General features: G+C 49.9%; 1 protein-coding gene across 1 annotated transcript in view; it reads left to right on the top strand.

The window, feature by feature from the left end:
• LOC139227745 (uncharacterized) overlaps positions 1-14894 on the top strand; it is a 244833-nt gene that overhangs the window by 164010 nt on the left and 65929 nt on the right. The window contains exons 30-35 of the mRNA XM_070858741.1: positions 157-338; positions 1213-1408; positions 2295-2464; positions 10604-10661; positions 13408-13589; positions 14362-14557. Of these exons, the coding sequence (XP_070714842.1) occupies positions 157-338; positions 1213-1408; positions 2295-2464; positions 10604-10661; positions 13408-13589; positions 14362-14557 (984 nt within the window). The remainder of the gene's footprint in view (positions 1-156; positions 339-1212; positions 1409-2294; positions 2465-10603; positions 10662-13407; positions 13590-14361; positions 14558-14894) is intronic.

Below are 14894 nucleotides of genomic sequence, written 5' to 3' on the forward strand. Positions count from 1 at the left end.
GAGAGAGACAGTGAGGCTGACAACGTGCGAAAGAAAGAAAGAGACTGAGAGACAATAGAGAGATGGTGAGAAAGAGAGGTGGTTTCGAGTACATTTGATGAGATCATTTGCTTCCAGTCGGCGATGTGATGTGGTTCCTTTGCTTGACCCTCCCAGTTGCAGGCAGAGCTCGTCTCTCTGCGCAGTAAACAGGACCAGACCAGCACTGAGAACCACAAGCTCAATCTGACCAATCAGGAGCTGGAGTCGCGGCTGGAGCAGATCCAACAGGAGCTGCAGGAGGCCCAGGATCGGCTGGTGGGCCAACAGGAGGAAGCTCAACGTGGGGAGAGAGAGGGGTAAGTGACCCCACACTGTGCACACTCCCCGCCCACTCCCGGTCCACTCCTCGCACACTGCGCACACTCCCCGCACTCTCCCCGCACTCTCCCCGCACACTCCCCGCTCACTCCCCGCACAATGAGCCTCTCCACACTCCCCGCACACTGTGAGAGGAGAGAGAAGGGTAAGTGATGCCCAGGAAGTATAGTGTCCCCTGGAGCATTGGATTATCTCAGTCATTCTCCCATCCCTGTATCCTCCAATCCCACACCACACATGTATTTCTGACCTCAGATCACTTCTATTCCTCCCTCTCTTTGCCCAACAACCCATTTCGGCTCAGTGCAATTTCTCTTTCCCGACACGGTGTGGATCGACATTAAACTGCGTCTGCCGTCAAGTGGCCCATCTGTGCCATTGATCCATTTGTTTTCCAATCCTTCGTCACACAGAATGATGCAGCAATTGCAGCACTGAAAACAGGCCATTGGGCCCCCGAGTCCGTGCTGGTGTTTACGGTCTACTCCAGCACTGATTCTAATCCCACTCCCCGCCCCATCCCCAGATCCTTCTCTACCCTCTTGCTCTCGATTCTATCCAATCCCTTCATAACTTTATCCCCTCTCTCAAATCATCCTTGTCATCTGCTCCCTTCCTGTGAAAACAGCCCCAAATGTTAACTCTTCCTGTGTGCGATATTTCTCAGACCAGGCAATACCCCAGTGGCTCTGCTTTCTGTTCTCTCTAAGCCTCCACATCCTTCCTGCAGTGCCGAGCTCCCTGTCTCCCTGAGCTCTGCCTCCCGGCCCCAGAGCAGCAATCGCCCAGCCACAGTCGCTGATGATCAGCACAAAGTGATCCTCTTCTCCCTCTGTAATTCCTGATCCGCAGATTTCAGAGAACTCGCTCAATCCGCCGCCGTGCACCTCGCGATACGTCGATCACAGCGGACCCCCTGGGAGAGGGTCTTGGGCTTCCTCACCTGAGGGTGGAGGGTGAGGAAGTGAGTGTGGGGCCCGGTGCTGATGGAGGTGGAGCCGGTGAGGAAACAGCAGCAAGAGACGGAGCAGCAGAGACTATCAAAGAGGTAACAGGGCCTGGGAACCAGACTTCTCCACTGTCACACCAGCAGCAAGGCCTCATTCCCGCAGGAACTGGCCCTCCCATTGCTATCCCCATAGGGACACTCTGATCTGCTGATATACCAGGGAGACCAAGGGTCCCCGGTGTACCCCACCCTGTTCCCGATCAGTCAGGCTGTCCTGGGTTACTGCTGTGTGTGTGTGTCCGCTACACCGTCAAGGAAAGGTCAAAGCAAAGGATATCGCGGGAAGGCTGAGCTGGTGAGGCCTCAGTTCGAATGCTGCGTCCAGTTCTGCTCACCACACTGTAGGAAGGATGAGAAGTGGAGGTTTACTGGAATGGTACCAGAGATGGGGGATTTCAGTGATGTGGAGAGACTGGAGAAGCTGGGGTTGTTCTCCTTAGAGTGGAGAAGGTTAAGGGGAAATTTAATAGAGGTGCTCAAAATGATGGCACGTTTTGATCGAGTAAATAAGGAGAAAGTGTTTCCAGTGACAGAAGGGTCAGCAACCAGAGGACATGAGCGAAAGTGATTGGCCAAAACTCTGCGGGGAGATTGTTTTAATGCAGCGAGTTGTTGTGATCAGGAATGCACTGCCTGAAATTCAATAGTAACTTTCAAAAGGGAATTGGATCAATTTGTGAATCAGTAAAATGTGCCGGGCTGTGGGGAAAGAGCGGGGGAGTGGGACTAATTGGATCGCTGTTTCACAGAGCTGGCACAGGAACGATGGGCCGAATGGCCTCCTCCTGTGTTGTGTGATTCCATGATGCTAGCATTCTACCAAAGACCAGTCGAAAGATTAGCTGATACTTGAATAATGTCCAACAACAATGGTTTGGAGAGTCCCAGACTTCCTCGTGTTTACCTGTTGATCCTCCCCTCCCAGTTGCAGGCAGAGCTCATCTCTCTGCGCAGTAAACAGGACCAGACCAGCACTGAGAACCACAAGCTCAATCTGACCAATCAGGAGCTGGAGTCGCGGCTGGAGCAGATCCAACAGGAGCTGCAGGAGGCCCAGGATCGGCTGGTGGAAGCTCAACGTGGGGAGAGAGAGGGGTAAGTGACCCTGTACATTCCCCGCACACTGCATGTTATATATGCAGACTATCAACATACTCTCTGTGTAGTGACTGCATAGTTGCATCAGATGGAGACTGTTACCTGATGTACAGTCAATAAGGCTTACACTGTGTATATACTATGCTGGTACCACTAGCAGGTGCAACTGGTGGAGTCCGAGGTTTCCTGCTCCTATGGCAGAGGCTGTCCATCAGAGGGCACTGTGGTGGGAGACCTGAGGGTAACCTGTATAGGTGTGCAGGGCCCAGTATAAAACGCTACACACCATGCTTGTGCCTCACTCTGAAGTTACGAATAAAAGGACCAAGGTCACTACAGTTTGAGTACAGCACATTGCCTCGTGGAATCATTCATAAGCGCATTACAGACATAACACTGCGCACACTCCCTGCACACTGCGCACACTCCTGGTGCACTTCAAATCTGTTCCACCATTCGATTCATTCATGGCTTAATCCAATAGGTTCTTCCTCTCGATGTATCTTTGGGTTCCCTTCTATTAATGGTCTTCTGCCCTCTTGCTCTGCAGTGAACATGGAGACAAAGTCCACATTTAACAAGTCTGCCTTTTCCTTATTGGCCCTTATATGTACGCAGATGACACCAAGCTCTACCTCATTACCATTTCTCTCGACCCTTCCACGGTCTCTAAATTGTCAGACTGCTTGTCCGACATCCAGGTCTGGATGAGCAGAAATGTTCTCCAATTGAAAATTGGGAAGAACGAAGCCATTGTTTTCGGTCCCCGCCACAAACTCCGTTCCCCAGCCACTGACTCCATCCCTCTCCCCAACTTCTGTCTGAGACTGAACCAGATTGTTCGCAACCTTGGTGTCAGATTTGAGCCTGAAATGAGCTTTCCAGTAACGCTTCTCCCTCTCTCTGTCACGGACGGTCTCTCCATGTCTGTCTGATTACATAAGAACATAAGAAATAGGAGCAGGAGTCGGCCATACAGCCCCTTGAGCCTGCTCCGTCCTGTAATACGATCATAGCTGATCTGATCATGGACTCAGCTCCACTTCCCTGCCCGCTCCTCATAACCCCGAATGCCCTTATCGTTTAAGAAGCAGTGTATTTCTGTCTTAAATTTATTCAATGTCCCAGCTTCCGCAGCTCTCTGAGGCAGCGAATTCCACAGATTTACAACCCATTGAGAGAAGAAATTTCTCCTCATCTCAGTTTTAAATGGGCGGCCCCTTATTCTAAGATTATGTCCTCTAGTTCTAGTCTCCCCCATCAGTGGAAACATCCTCTCTGCATTCACGTTGTCAAATCCCCTCATAATCTTATACGTTTCGATAAGATCACCTCTCATTCTTCTGAATTCCAATGAGTAGAGGCCCAACCTACTCAACCTTTCCTCATAAGTCAACCCCCTCATCTTCAGAATCAACCTTGTTTACCTTCTCTGAACTGCCTTCAAAGCAAGTATATCCTTTTGTAAATATGGAAACCAAAACTGCACGCAGTATTCCAGGTGTGGCCTCACCAGTACCCTGTATCGTTATAGCAAGACTTCGCTGCTTTTATACTCCATCCCCTTTGCAATAAAGGCCATGATTCCATTGGCCTTCCTGATCAGCTGCTGTATCTGCATACTATCCTTTTGTGTTTCATGCACAAGTACCCGCAGGTCCCACTATACTGCAGCACTTTGCAATTTTTCTCCATTCAATAATAACTTGCTCTTTGATCTATTCTGCCAAAGTGTATGACCTCACACTTTCCAACATATTATACTTCATCTACCAAATTTTTGCCCACTCACTTAGCCTGTCTATGTCCTTGTGCAGATTTTTTGTATCCTCCTCACACATTGCTTTTCCTTCCATCTTTGTATCGTCAGCAGACTTGGCTACGTTACACTCAGTCCCTTCTTCCAAATCGTTAATAGAGATTGTAAATAGTTGGGGTTCCAGCACTGATCCCTGCGGCACCGTACTAGTTACTGATTGACAACCAGAGAATGAACCATTTATCCCGACTCTCTGATTTCTGTTATTTAGCCAATCCTCTATCCATGTGAATATATTACCCCCAATGCCATGTACCTTTATCTTGTGCAGTAACCTTTTATGTGGCACCTTGTCAAATTCCTTCTGGAAATCCAAATACACCACATCCACTGGTTCCCTTTTATCCACCCGTTTGTTACATTCTCAAAGAATTCCAGCAAATTTGTCAAACATGACTTCCCCTTCATGAATCCATGCTGATTCTGTCTGACTGAATTTTGCTTTTCCAAAAGTCCTGCTACTGCTTCTTTAATAATGGACTCCAACATTTTGCCAACCACAGATGTCAGGCTAACTGGTCTATAGTTTCCTGCTTTTTGTCAGCCTCCTTTTTAAATAGGGGTGTTACATTTGCAGTTTTCCAATCTGCTGGGACCTCCCCAGAATCCAGGGAATTTTGGAAAATTACAACCAATGCATCCACAATCCCTGCCGCTACTTTTCTTAAGACCGTAGGATGCAAGCCATCAGGTCCAGGGATTTACCTGCCTTTCGTCCCAGTATCTTGCTGAGTACCACCTCCTTTGTGATTGTGATTGTGTTAAGTTCTTCCCCGCCTATAGCTCCTTGACTATCCACTGTTGGAATATTGTTAGTGTCCACTACTGTAAAGACTGATACAAAATATTTGCTCAGAGTTTCTGCCATCTTCATGTTCCCCATTACTAATTCGCTGGTCTCATCCTCTAAGGGGCCAACATTTACTTTAGCCACCCTTTTCATTTTTATATACCGATAGAAACTCTTGCTATCTGTTTTTATATTTTGTGCTAGTTTACTTTCATAGTTTATCTTCCCTTTCTTAATCAGTTTTTAGTCATTCTTTGCTGGCTTTTAAAAGCTTCCCAATCTTCTGTCCTCCCACTAGTTTTAGCCATTTTGTATGCCCTTGTTTTTAATTGGATACCGTCGTTAATTTCTTTAGTTAGCCACGGATGGCTATCTTTTTTCTTGCACACTTTCCTCCTCACTGGAATATATTTTTCTTGAGAGTTGTGAAATATCTCCTTAAATGTACACCACTGTTCATTAACTGTCCGACACTTTAATCTATTTTCCAGTCCACCATATCATAGGCATCATAGGCAGTCCCTCGGAATCGAGGAGGACTTGCTTCCACTCCCAAAGTGAGTTCTTTGATGGCTGAACAGTCCGATATGAGAGCTACAGACCCTGTTACAGGTGGGACAGACATTCGTCGAGGGAAGGGGTCAGTGGGGCTGGTTTGCCGCGCGCTCCTTCCACTGCCTGCGCTTGGCCTCTTCATGCTCTTTGTGTTGAGACTCAAAGAGCTCAACGCCTTCCCGGATGGACTTTCTCCACCTCGGGCGGTCTGCAGCCAGGTGTCAGTGGTGATGTCGCACTTTACCAGGGAGGCTTTGAGGGTGTCCTTATAACGTTTCCGCTGTCCTCTTTTGGCTCGTTTACCATGAAGGAGCTCTGCATAAAGCATTTGCTTCGGGAGTCTCGTATTTGACTTGCGTACTATGTGGCCTGCCCAGTGAAGCTGATCGAGTGTGGTCAGTGCTTCAATACTGGGGATGTTAGCCTGGTCGAGGACACTGATGTTGGTGCGTCTGTCCTCCCAGGGGATTTGCAGGATCTTGCGGCGACATCGTTGGAGTCCCCAGCGACATGAGGTGCCTTCTGTACATCGTCCATGCCTCAGACCCATACAGGAGGGCAGGTATTACTACAGCCCTGTAGACCATGAGTTTGGTGGTATATTTAAGTGTCTGGTCTTCAAACACTCTTTTCCGAATGCTGAATCTCCACATCAATGTCTGCCTTTGTTGATAAGAGGCTCCCAAGGTATGGGAAATGGTCCACATTGTCCAGGGCCGCGCATAGATCTTGATGATTGGAGGGCAGTGCTGTGCGGCGATGACAGGTTGGTGAAGGACCTTAGTCTTACGGATGTTAAGCGTAAGGCCCATGCTTTCATATGCCTCAGTGAATATACTGATTTTATCCTGGAGTTCAGCTTCTGAATGTGCACAGATGTAGGCATCGTCCGCATACTGCAGCTCAATGACAGAGGTTGGGGTGATCTTGGACTTGGCCTGGAGGTGGCATAGGTTAAACAGCTTCCCAATGGTTCTGTAGTTTAATTCCATTCCAGCGGGGAGCTTGTGGATTGTGAGGTGGAGCATGGAGGTGAGTAAGATTGAGAAGAGGGTTGGAGCGATAATGCAGCCCTGTTTGGCGCCTGGATGGCGGGACTGACCTATCAAGAAAGACTGGATCAACTGGGCTTGTATTCACTGGAGTTCAGAAGAATGAGAGGGGATCTCATAGAAACATTTAAAATTCTGACGGGTTTAGACAGGTTAGATGCAGGAAGAATGTTCCCAATGTTGGGGAAGTCCAGAACCAGGGGTCACAGTCTAAGGATAAGGGGTAAGCCATTTAGGACCGAATGAGGAGAAACTTCTTCACCCAGAGAATGGTGTACCTGTGGAATTCTCTACCACAGAAAGTTATTGAGGCCAATTCACTAAATATATTCAAAAAGGAGTTAGATGTAGTCCTTACTACTAGGGGGATCAAGGAGTATGGCGAGAAAGCAGGAATGGGGTACTGAAGTTGCATGTTCAGCCATGAACTCATTGAATGGCGGTGCAGGCTCGAAGGGCCAAATGGCCTACTCCTGCACCTATTTTCTATGTTTCCATGTTTGACCCCGGTCCGGACGTGAAATGGGTCTGTAATGGATCCATTGGTAAGGATCACGGCCTTCATGTCATCGTGAAGCAGGCGAAGGATGTTGACAAACATTTGGGGGCATCCAAAACAGAGGAGGACATTCCATAGACCCCCATGGTTGACAATGTCAAAGGCCTTTGTAAGATCGAAAAAGGCCATGTATAAGGGCTGGCGCTGCTCCCTGCATCTTTCCTGCAACTGGCGCGCTGCAAAGATCATGTCTGTTGTGCCCCGTAGGGGACGAAATCCGCATTGTGATTCTGGGAGGAGCTCGTCAGCCACAGGAGGAAGATGATTGAGGAGAACTCGAGTGACAACTTTCCCAGTGGCTGAAAGCAGGGAGATTCCCCTGTAGTTGCTGCAGTCGAATTGTCCCCCTTTTAAAAAATGGTCACAATCACTGCGCCTCTGAGATCTTCCGGCATGCTCTCCTCCCTCCAGATGAGAGAGATGAGGTCATGTTTCCCCGCCAACAGCACCGCTCCGCCATATTTTGGTGCCTTGGCAGGGATTCCATCCGCACCCGTAGCCTTGTTATTCTTGAGCTGTTTTATGGCTTTGCCTACCTCGTGCAGCGTTGGAGTTTCACTGAGGTGTTGGCGGGTGGCATGCTGCGGGATGGAGTCGAGAACACTCGAGTCAAAGGCAGAGTCTTGATTGAGGAATTCTTCAAAGTGCTCCTTCAATTGGGCCCTGATAGCCTCGGTGTCCTTGATGAGTGTTTCCCCGTTCTTGGCCAGGAGTGGGGAGTGGGGCCTTGGGAGTTTGGACCGTAGGTGGCTTAACAGCAGTGAAGAATCCTTGCATATCGTGGTTGTCGGCCAGTTGTTGTATCTCCTGTGCTTTCTCCATCCACCACCTGTTCTTTAGGTCCCGAGTTTTTTATTGGACCTGAGCCTTGAGCCGTCTGTAATGTTGTTCTGCAGCTCTCGAGTTGGGCTGTTGCTTGAGGCTCAGAAATGCTTTGCGCTTGCGATCTATTAGTTCTTCGATATCCTGATCATTTTCGTCAAACCAGTCCTGATGTTTTCTGGTTGAGTGACCAAGTGTCTCTTCACGGGCTTTGGTTATAGAGACCTGGAGGGCAGACCAAGTGCTATGGGCATTCAGTATCTCAGGGTCATCAAGGCACGCCAGAATGGCTGTGAGGCGCTGGCTATAGAGGGCTCTCTTAGCTGGGTCTCTAAATGCCCCGGCATTAACTTTTTTATGGAACTGCTTCTGCTGTCCCCTCTGCTTTGGGGCTATGTTGATGTTGATGGATCGGATTAGGCGGTGGTCCGTCCAGCAGTCGTCAGCTCCTGTCATAGCGCGGGTGATGTGCACATCCTTGCGATCCCTGGCTCAGACAATGACATAGTCAAGCAGGTGCCAGTGTTTGGAGCGAGAGTGTTGCCACGATGCCTTGTATTTGTCCCTCTGGCGGAATAGGGTGTTGGTAATGAGGAGTTCATGTTCTAGACATTTTGTCAGGAGTAGTGTACCGCTCGAATTGGCTTTCCCTACCCCCTCTCTGCCAATCACTCCTCCCCAGAGAACTGTGTCTTTGCCAACCCTGGCATTAAAATCACCCAGGAGGATCAATTTGTCGCCCGTGGGGACATGGGACAAGGATCGAGGTTGGAATAAAAACCCTCTTTAGCCTCATCCGTTGCATCGAGTGTAGGGCGTACGCACTGATGACTGTGGCACATTGGTTCCGAGATAGGGTGATATGGAGAGTCATGAGGCGTTCGTTGGCCCCACAGGGGGAGTCTTTGAGGCGGTCGACCAGCTCATTCTTGACAGCAAAGCCGACTCCATGGAGGCAGCGTTCTGCCTCTGGTTTCCCTTTCCAGAAGAAGGTGTAACCTCCATTATGTTCCTTCAACTGGCCTTCCTCTGTCCACCGGGTCTCGCTTAGGGTGGCGATGTCGATGTCAAAACGTCTGAGTTCCCGGGCAACTATGGCAGTGTGGCGTTCCGGCCTGTTGCTGTTGGCATTATCCATGAGGGTCCTGACGTTCCAGGTCCCGAACTTCATACTGACGGAGTGGAAGATGCCTGTGCGTGAATTCTTTTAACATGGGGTGGCCGCTGCACATCGGCAACCACACGGGCTTAGCTAAATAAGGTCTTGGTCCAGTGGCAAGGGGGTCCAAGACAACTGGAGACCAGACACAGCTCGATAAGCCTAATTGCCTACGGCGAAGTGTTGGCCACAAGCTCGGCGCCGGGTAGTGCCATTGATGGTAGATGGCCCGAGGCTAGGTTGGGGGGCAGGCATTAGGAAGGTGGCTTCCAAAGTTATTTTAAAAGATTAAAAGTTGATAAAGGTTCCCAATTCATTTCAAAAGTTTCTAAGAGTTGTTAAAATGTTTTAAGAAGTTTCTAAGAGTTGTTAAAATTCTAAGATGTAAATCAATAATAGATTATAAACATTTCCCCATTTTAAAAAGTTTCTAAAAGTTGTTAAAAGTCAAAGATGTAATTTAATAATAAATGTTTAAAAGTATTTCAGTTGAGAGTCTAAAGTGTAAGTTTTATAAGTTCTCCCAAATTGTTTAATAAGTTTAAAAGTTGGCTAAAAGTAAAAAAAAATAATTAAAAGTTGGTTGGGAGTATGAGACGACGCCACGCATCAGTCCCTTCAGCCGGTTCAGCGCCGGCCTCGGAGTCCCTTCGGCGAATTGAACGCTGGCCTTGAAGCCCCTTCGGCCGGCCCCACGTCCTCTAGTCCCTTTGGCAGATTGTCCCGGAGTCCCCTCGGCTGGCCAGGCGTCCTCTGAATCTGGTGCAGTGACCCTTTGGTCCGGGCCGGTGCAGAATCCCTTCGGCCGGGGAGAGAAGGATACAGTCAGTCTCCGGCTCAGCTGCTGAGGCTGGGCCGCGTCTCTGGTCGATATCCTGCTGAAGGTGGAAGGCGAGCCGGCTTGAAGGTGCTGGTGTTGGTGGCCTGGGGTCCCTGGAGCTCCGCTGGGCTGGAATCCCTCCTATCTCGGTGTCCCAATGAGACCTCCCAATGAGTCCACCCAGTCTACTTTACCCAACTCTGCACTCATACCTTCATAGTCTTCTTTATTTAAGCTTAATACGCTGATTAGAGATCCAAATTTCTCACCCTCCATCTGAATTTGAAATTCAACCATGCTATGATCACTCATTCCAAGGGGATCCTTTACGAGGAGATTGTTTATCAATCCTGTCTCATTACACAGGACCAGATCTAAGATAGCCTGCACCCTGGTTGGTTCCGTTACATACTGCTCAAGGAACCCATCCCTTACGCACTCGGTGAACTCTTCCTCAAGGCTACCCTGACCAATTTGATTTGTCTAATCAATATAGAGGTTAAAATCACCCATGATTATTGTTGTTCCCTTTTTGCTTTAATACTTTGGTTTTATTATAGAGAGCGGGATCAATCTCCCGGCAGTGAGGGACCACGTTCCGATGAAGCTGCTCTGCAGGTAATAAGGGAAAGTCACAGCGGCGAAAAGGGGGGATTCAGTCACTGCTCGTGTGTGTGAGGGTGAGCTCTGGTACATGGACAGTACACACCAGGGGAGAGCGAGGGTTCATGTACCCTCACTGGGCTCACACACTGGGCAGCGACGGAGTCTCACTGACTGTGGATGAGAATGGGGAGAGGGGAGTGGGTGAAATAATGGAAGAACCTTCTGAACAGAACCCCTGTCCCCAGCTGGGCACCTTGGCTGAAGGAAACGGTGCGGCAAGCAGCACTCTCACATCGGAAAGGGACAATTTTTGTGTTTTCTTGACATGACTTGAGATAGACAGGGTGACATGAATTACATTTCATCTTCAAATTAGCTTCCTCTGTGCGAGAGACTTCATCGTGTTTGTTACTGACAAGTACTGAATATATTTATGGAGATAGAATCTGAGCTGGAATTTGGGCTTGAGTGATTTTGGGCAGTAATCGGGGCAGGGCGATCCTGATACTGCCTGGATAAAGTTTGCACCCTCGTCTTCAAAACTCAGCAAGAAATGAGGCTCCGTGATCAGGGTGCACAATCAGGCCTCACACACGGAAGTTTTTTTAGCCCCAGCCGGAAATCGCGGGGTAAACAACATTTTGTGCTCAGGGCCCTGAAACATCACGTTGTACATTGAATGGTTTTATTTTGGTGGGCGAGTTTCTGTCACTTTGTGAAAAATATGATTGATCCTTTGCCGTTGGTGCGTTGTGCATCATTCCCACGCTCACTGGCGATGTGCCTTTATGAGGCACACAGTGTATCCAGGATTTGCTCCATCCCTCAGTTTCTCCATTTAGGAGCCGGTCCATTACGAGCTGGCGATGTGCCAGTGTTGGTCCAGCAGCATCTCCACACTGCCTCCCCCATGGATGGGGGGGGGGGCTATCCACTGGGGGCCTCGCCAGGCTCCTCTTCATCGTCCTCCTCCTCCTGAGGTGTGCCTGCAATCCCCAGGGGCAATGTCTAGCCCATCACCAGACTGATTCCCAGGATGGCGGGACTGACCTATCAAGAAAGACTGGATCAACTGGGCTTGTATTCACTGGATTTCAGAAGAATGAGAGGGGACCTCATAGAAACATTTAAAATTCTGACGGGGTTGGACAGGTTAGATGCAGGAAGAATGTTCCCAATGTTGGGGAAGTCCAGAACCAGAGGTCACAGTCTAAGGATAAGGGGTAAGCCATTTAGGACCGAGATGCGGAGGAACTTCTTCACCCAGAGAGTGGTGAACCTGTGGAATTCTCTACCACAGAAAGTTGTTGAGGCCAATTCACTAAATATATTCAAAAGGAGTTAGATGAGGTCCTTACTACTAGGGGGATCAAGGGGTATGGCGAGAAAGCAGGAATGGGGTACTGAAGTTGAATGTTCAGCCATGAACTCATTGAATGGCGGTGCAGGCTAGAAGGGCCGAATGGTCTACTCCTGCACCTATTTTCTATGTTTCTATGTCTATCATAGTGGCCAAGCTGTGCAACATACAGCACACCACAATGAATTGGGAAACTGGTGAGGGGAGTATTGAAAGCTGCCTCCAGAGCGGTACAGGCATGGGTCTGCCTATAGGAGATGGCATATCTCTGTCAGCACTTCCTTTCGGAAGCGCAGCCTTCTCGCACACTGCTCCTCAAGAGAGCTGGAGGTCTGAGCGTTGGTGCCTGTAAACACGTGGGGGGATAAGCCCTCCTCCCCAGACGTCTTCTGCCACTCCTCATCCGTGGGCCGACATGGCCAAGAGCCCTTCTTCTAGCTTGACACTGCCTGGCAATAGCATGCAGCACGATACGCTGGTGAATTAGTAATGAACCCATTAAATTCTCACACTGACGATGTAAGGACTCTGTAATGTGAGATAAAAGTGATGTTTGCGAGTCGGAGCTTGATGCAGCGTGCTGTGCCCAACCGTTGCCGTCAGTGTGAGCTGCCATATCGGATCCTCTTCCCGCCATTTAAATACGCTGCCAATACCGCCTGCTGCACCCTGTGACTGCCTGGTTTGTCAGACGTTTCCTGGGGCGGGCGTTAAATGAGGCGTTCGGGCCCAATTTTGCATCCGAGACGGTAGCGGAGCGTTACATGACGATTTACGTCACGATCTCAGTGAAGCTAGAGGGCGGGGCAGTAAGTTATTGCACCGCTGCAAACCATGAGCCGAATTTACCGTCCAGGCGGTAATAGCTGGACACTCGGTATTGCACCTTGTAACATCATTTACCATCCACCGGGGCGGGAACAGGTGCAAACGTGCCGTTAATCCAGCCCAGAGAATCATAGAGTGAAAGGGAGCCATATTTCTGTGGGCAATCTGTGCTTACTGTGTCCCCGTGTCTAATGTTACCCGCATTCAGGAAGGTCATTGTGACACACGTTCAGTTGCTACCTGAAGGAGACAATTTGGGAAGTATGCAGACAGAGGGAAATGGGTGCAAACATTGGTGTGAATTTCCCTGCGCAGTCTCACTGGTTTCCCAGCATCATTCCAGGGCTGGGGTCGGGGGTGAAATGTTGGATCCTGCAGCCTGTGATCAGGCCTACGATGGCGGGGGGGCAGAGAGAGACAGTGAGGCTGACAACGTGCGACAGAGAGAAAGAGACTGAGAGACAATAGAGAGAGAGATGGTGAGAAAGAGAGGTGGTTTCGAGTACATTTGATGAGAGGATTTGCTTCCAGTCGGTGATGTGACGCGGTCCCTTTGCGTGTCCCTCCCAGTTGCAGGCAGAGCTCGTCTCTCTGCGCAGTAAACAGGACCAGACCAGCACCGAGAACCACAAGCTCAATCTGACCAATCAGAAGCTGGAGTCGCGGCTGGAGCAGATCCAACAGGAGCTGCAGGAGGCCCAGGATCGGCTGGTGGGCCAACAGGAGGAAGCTCAACGTGGGGAGAGAGAGGGGTAAGTGATCCTGTACACTGCGCACACTCCCCGCGCACAGTAAGAGAAGAGAGAAGGGTAAGAAATGCCCAGGAAGTGTTGTGTCCCATGGAGCATTGGATCACCTCAGTCATTCTCCTATCCCTGTATCCTCCAATCCCACACCACACATGTATTTCTTACCTCAGATCATTTCTATTCCTCCCTCTCTTTGCCCAACAACCCATTTCGGCTCAGTGCAATTTCTCTTTCCCAACACGGTGTGGATCGACATTAAACTGCGTCTGCCGTCAAGTGGCCCATCTGTGCCATTGATCCATGTGTTTTCCAATCCTTCGTCACACAGAATGATGCAGCAATTGCAGCACTGAAAACAGGCCGTTGGGCCCCCCCGCCCCCGAGTCCGTGCTGGTGTTTACGGTCTACTCCAGCACTGATCCTAATCCCACTCCACGCCCCATCCCCAGATCCTGCTCTGCCCTCTTGCTCTCGATTCTATTCCATCCCTTCATAACTTTATCCCCTCTCTCAAATCATCCTATCAACTGCTCCCTTCCTGTGAAAACAGCCCCAAATGTTAACTCTTCCTGTGCGCGAGTATTTCTCAGACCAGGCAACATCCCAGTGGCTCTGCTCTCTGTTCTCTCTAAGCCTCCACATCTTTCCTGCAGTGCCAAGCTCCCTGTCTCCCTGAGCTCTGCCTCCCGGCCCCAGAGCAGCAATCGCCCAGCCACAGTCGCTGATGATCAGCACAAAGTGATCCTCTTCTCCCTCTGTAATTCCTGATCCGCAGATTTCAGAGAACTCGCTCAATCCGCCGCCGTGCACCTCGCGATACGTCGATCACAGCGGACCCCCTGGGAGAGGGTCCTGGGCTCCCTCACCTGAGGGTGGAGGGTGAGGAAGTGAGAATGGGGTCCGGTGCTGATGGAGGTGGAGCCGGTGAGGAAACAGCAGCAAGTGATGGAGCAGCAGAGACTATCAAAGAGGTAACAGGGCCTGGGAACCAGGATTCTCCACTGTCACACCAGCAGCAAGGCCTCATTCCCGCAGGAACTGGTCCTCCCAGTGCTACCCCCACAGGGAGACTCCGATCTGCTGATAGACCAGGGAGGCCAAGGGTCCCCGGTGTACCCCACCCTGCTCCCGATCAGTCAGGCTGTCCTGGGTTACTGCTGTGTGTGTGTCCGCTACACCGTCAAGGAAAGGTCAAAGCAAAGGATATCACGGGAAGGCTGAGCTGGTTAGGCCTCAGTTCGAATGCTGCGTCCAATTCTGCTCACCACACTGTAGGAAGGATGAGAAGGCCTGAGCAAGGGGGCAGTG

The sequence above is a fragment of the Pristiophorus japonicus genome, chromosome 17, assembly GCF_044704955.1.
Source record: "Pristiophorus japonicus isolate sPriJap1 chromosome 17, sPriJap1.hap1, whole genome shotgun sequence".
In the NCBI taxonomy this organism is placed as follows: Eukaryota; Metazoa; Chordata; class Chondrichthyes; family Pristiophoridae; genus Pristiophorus; species Pristiophorus japonicus.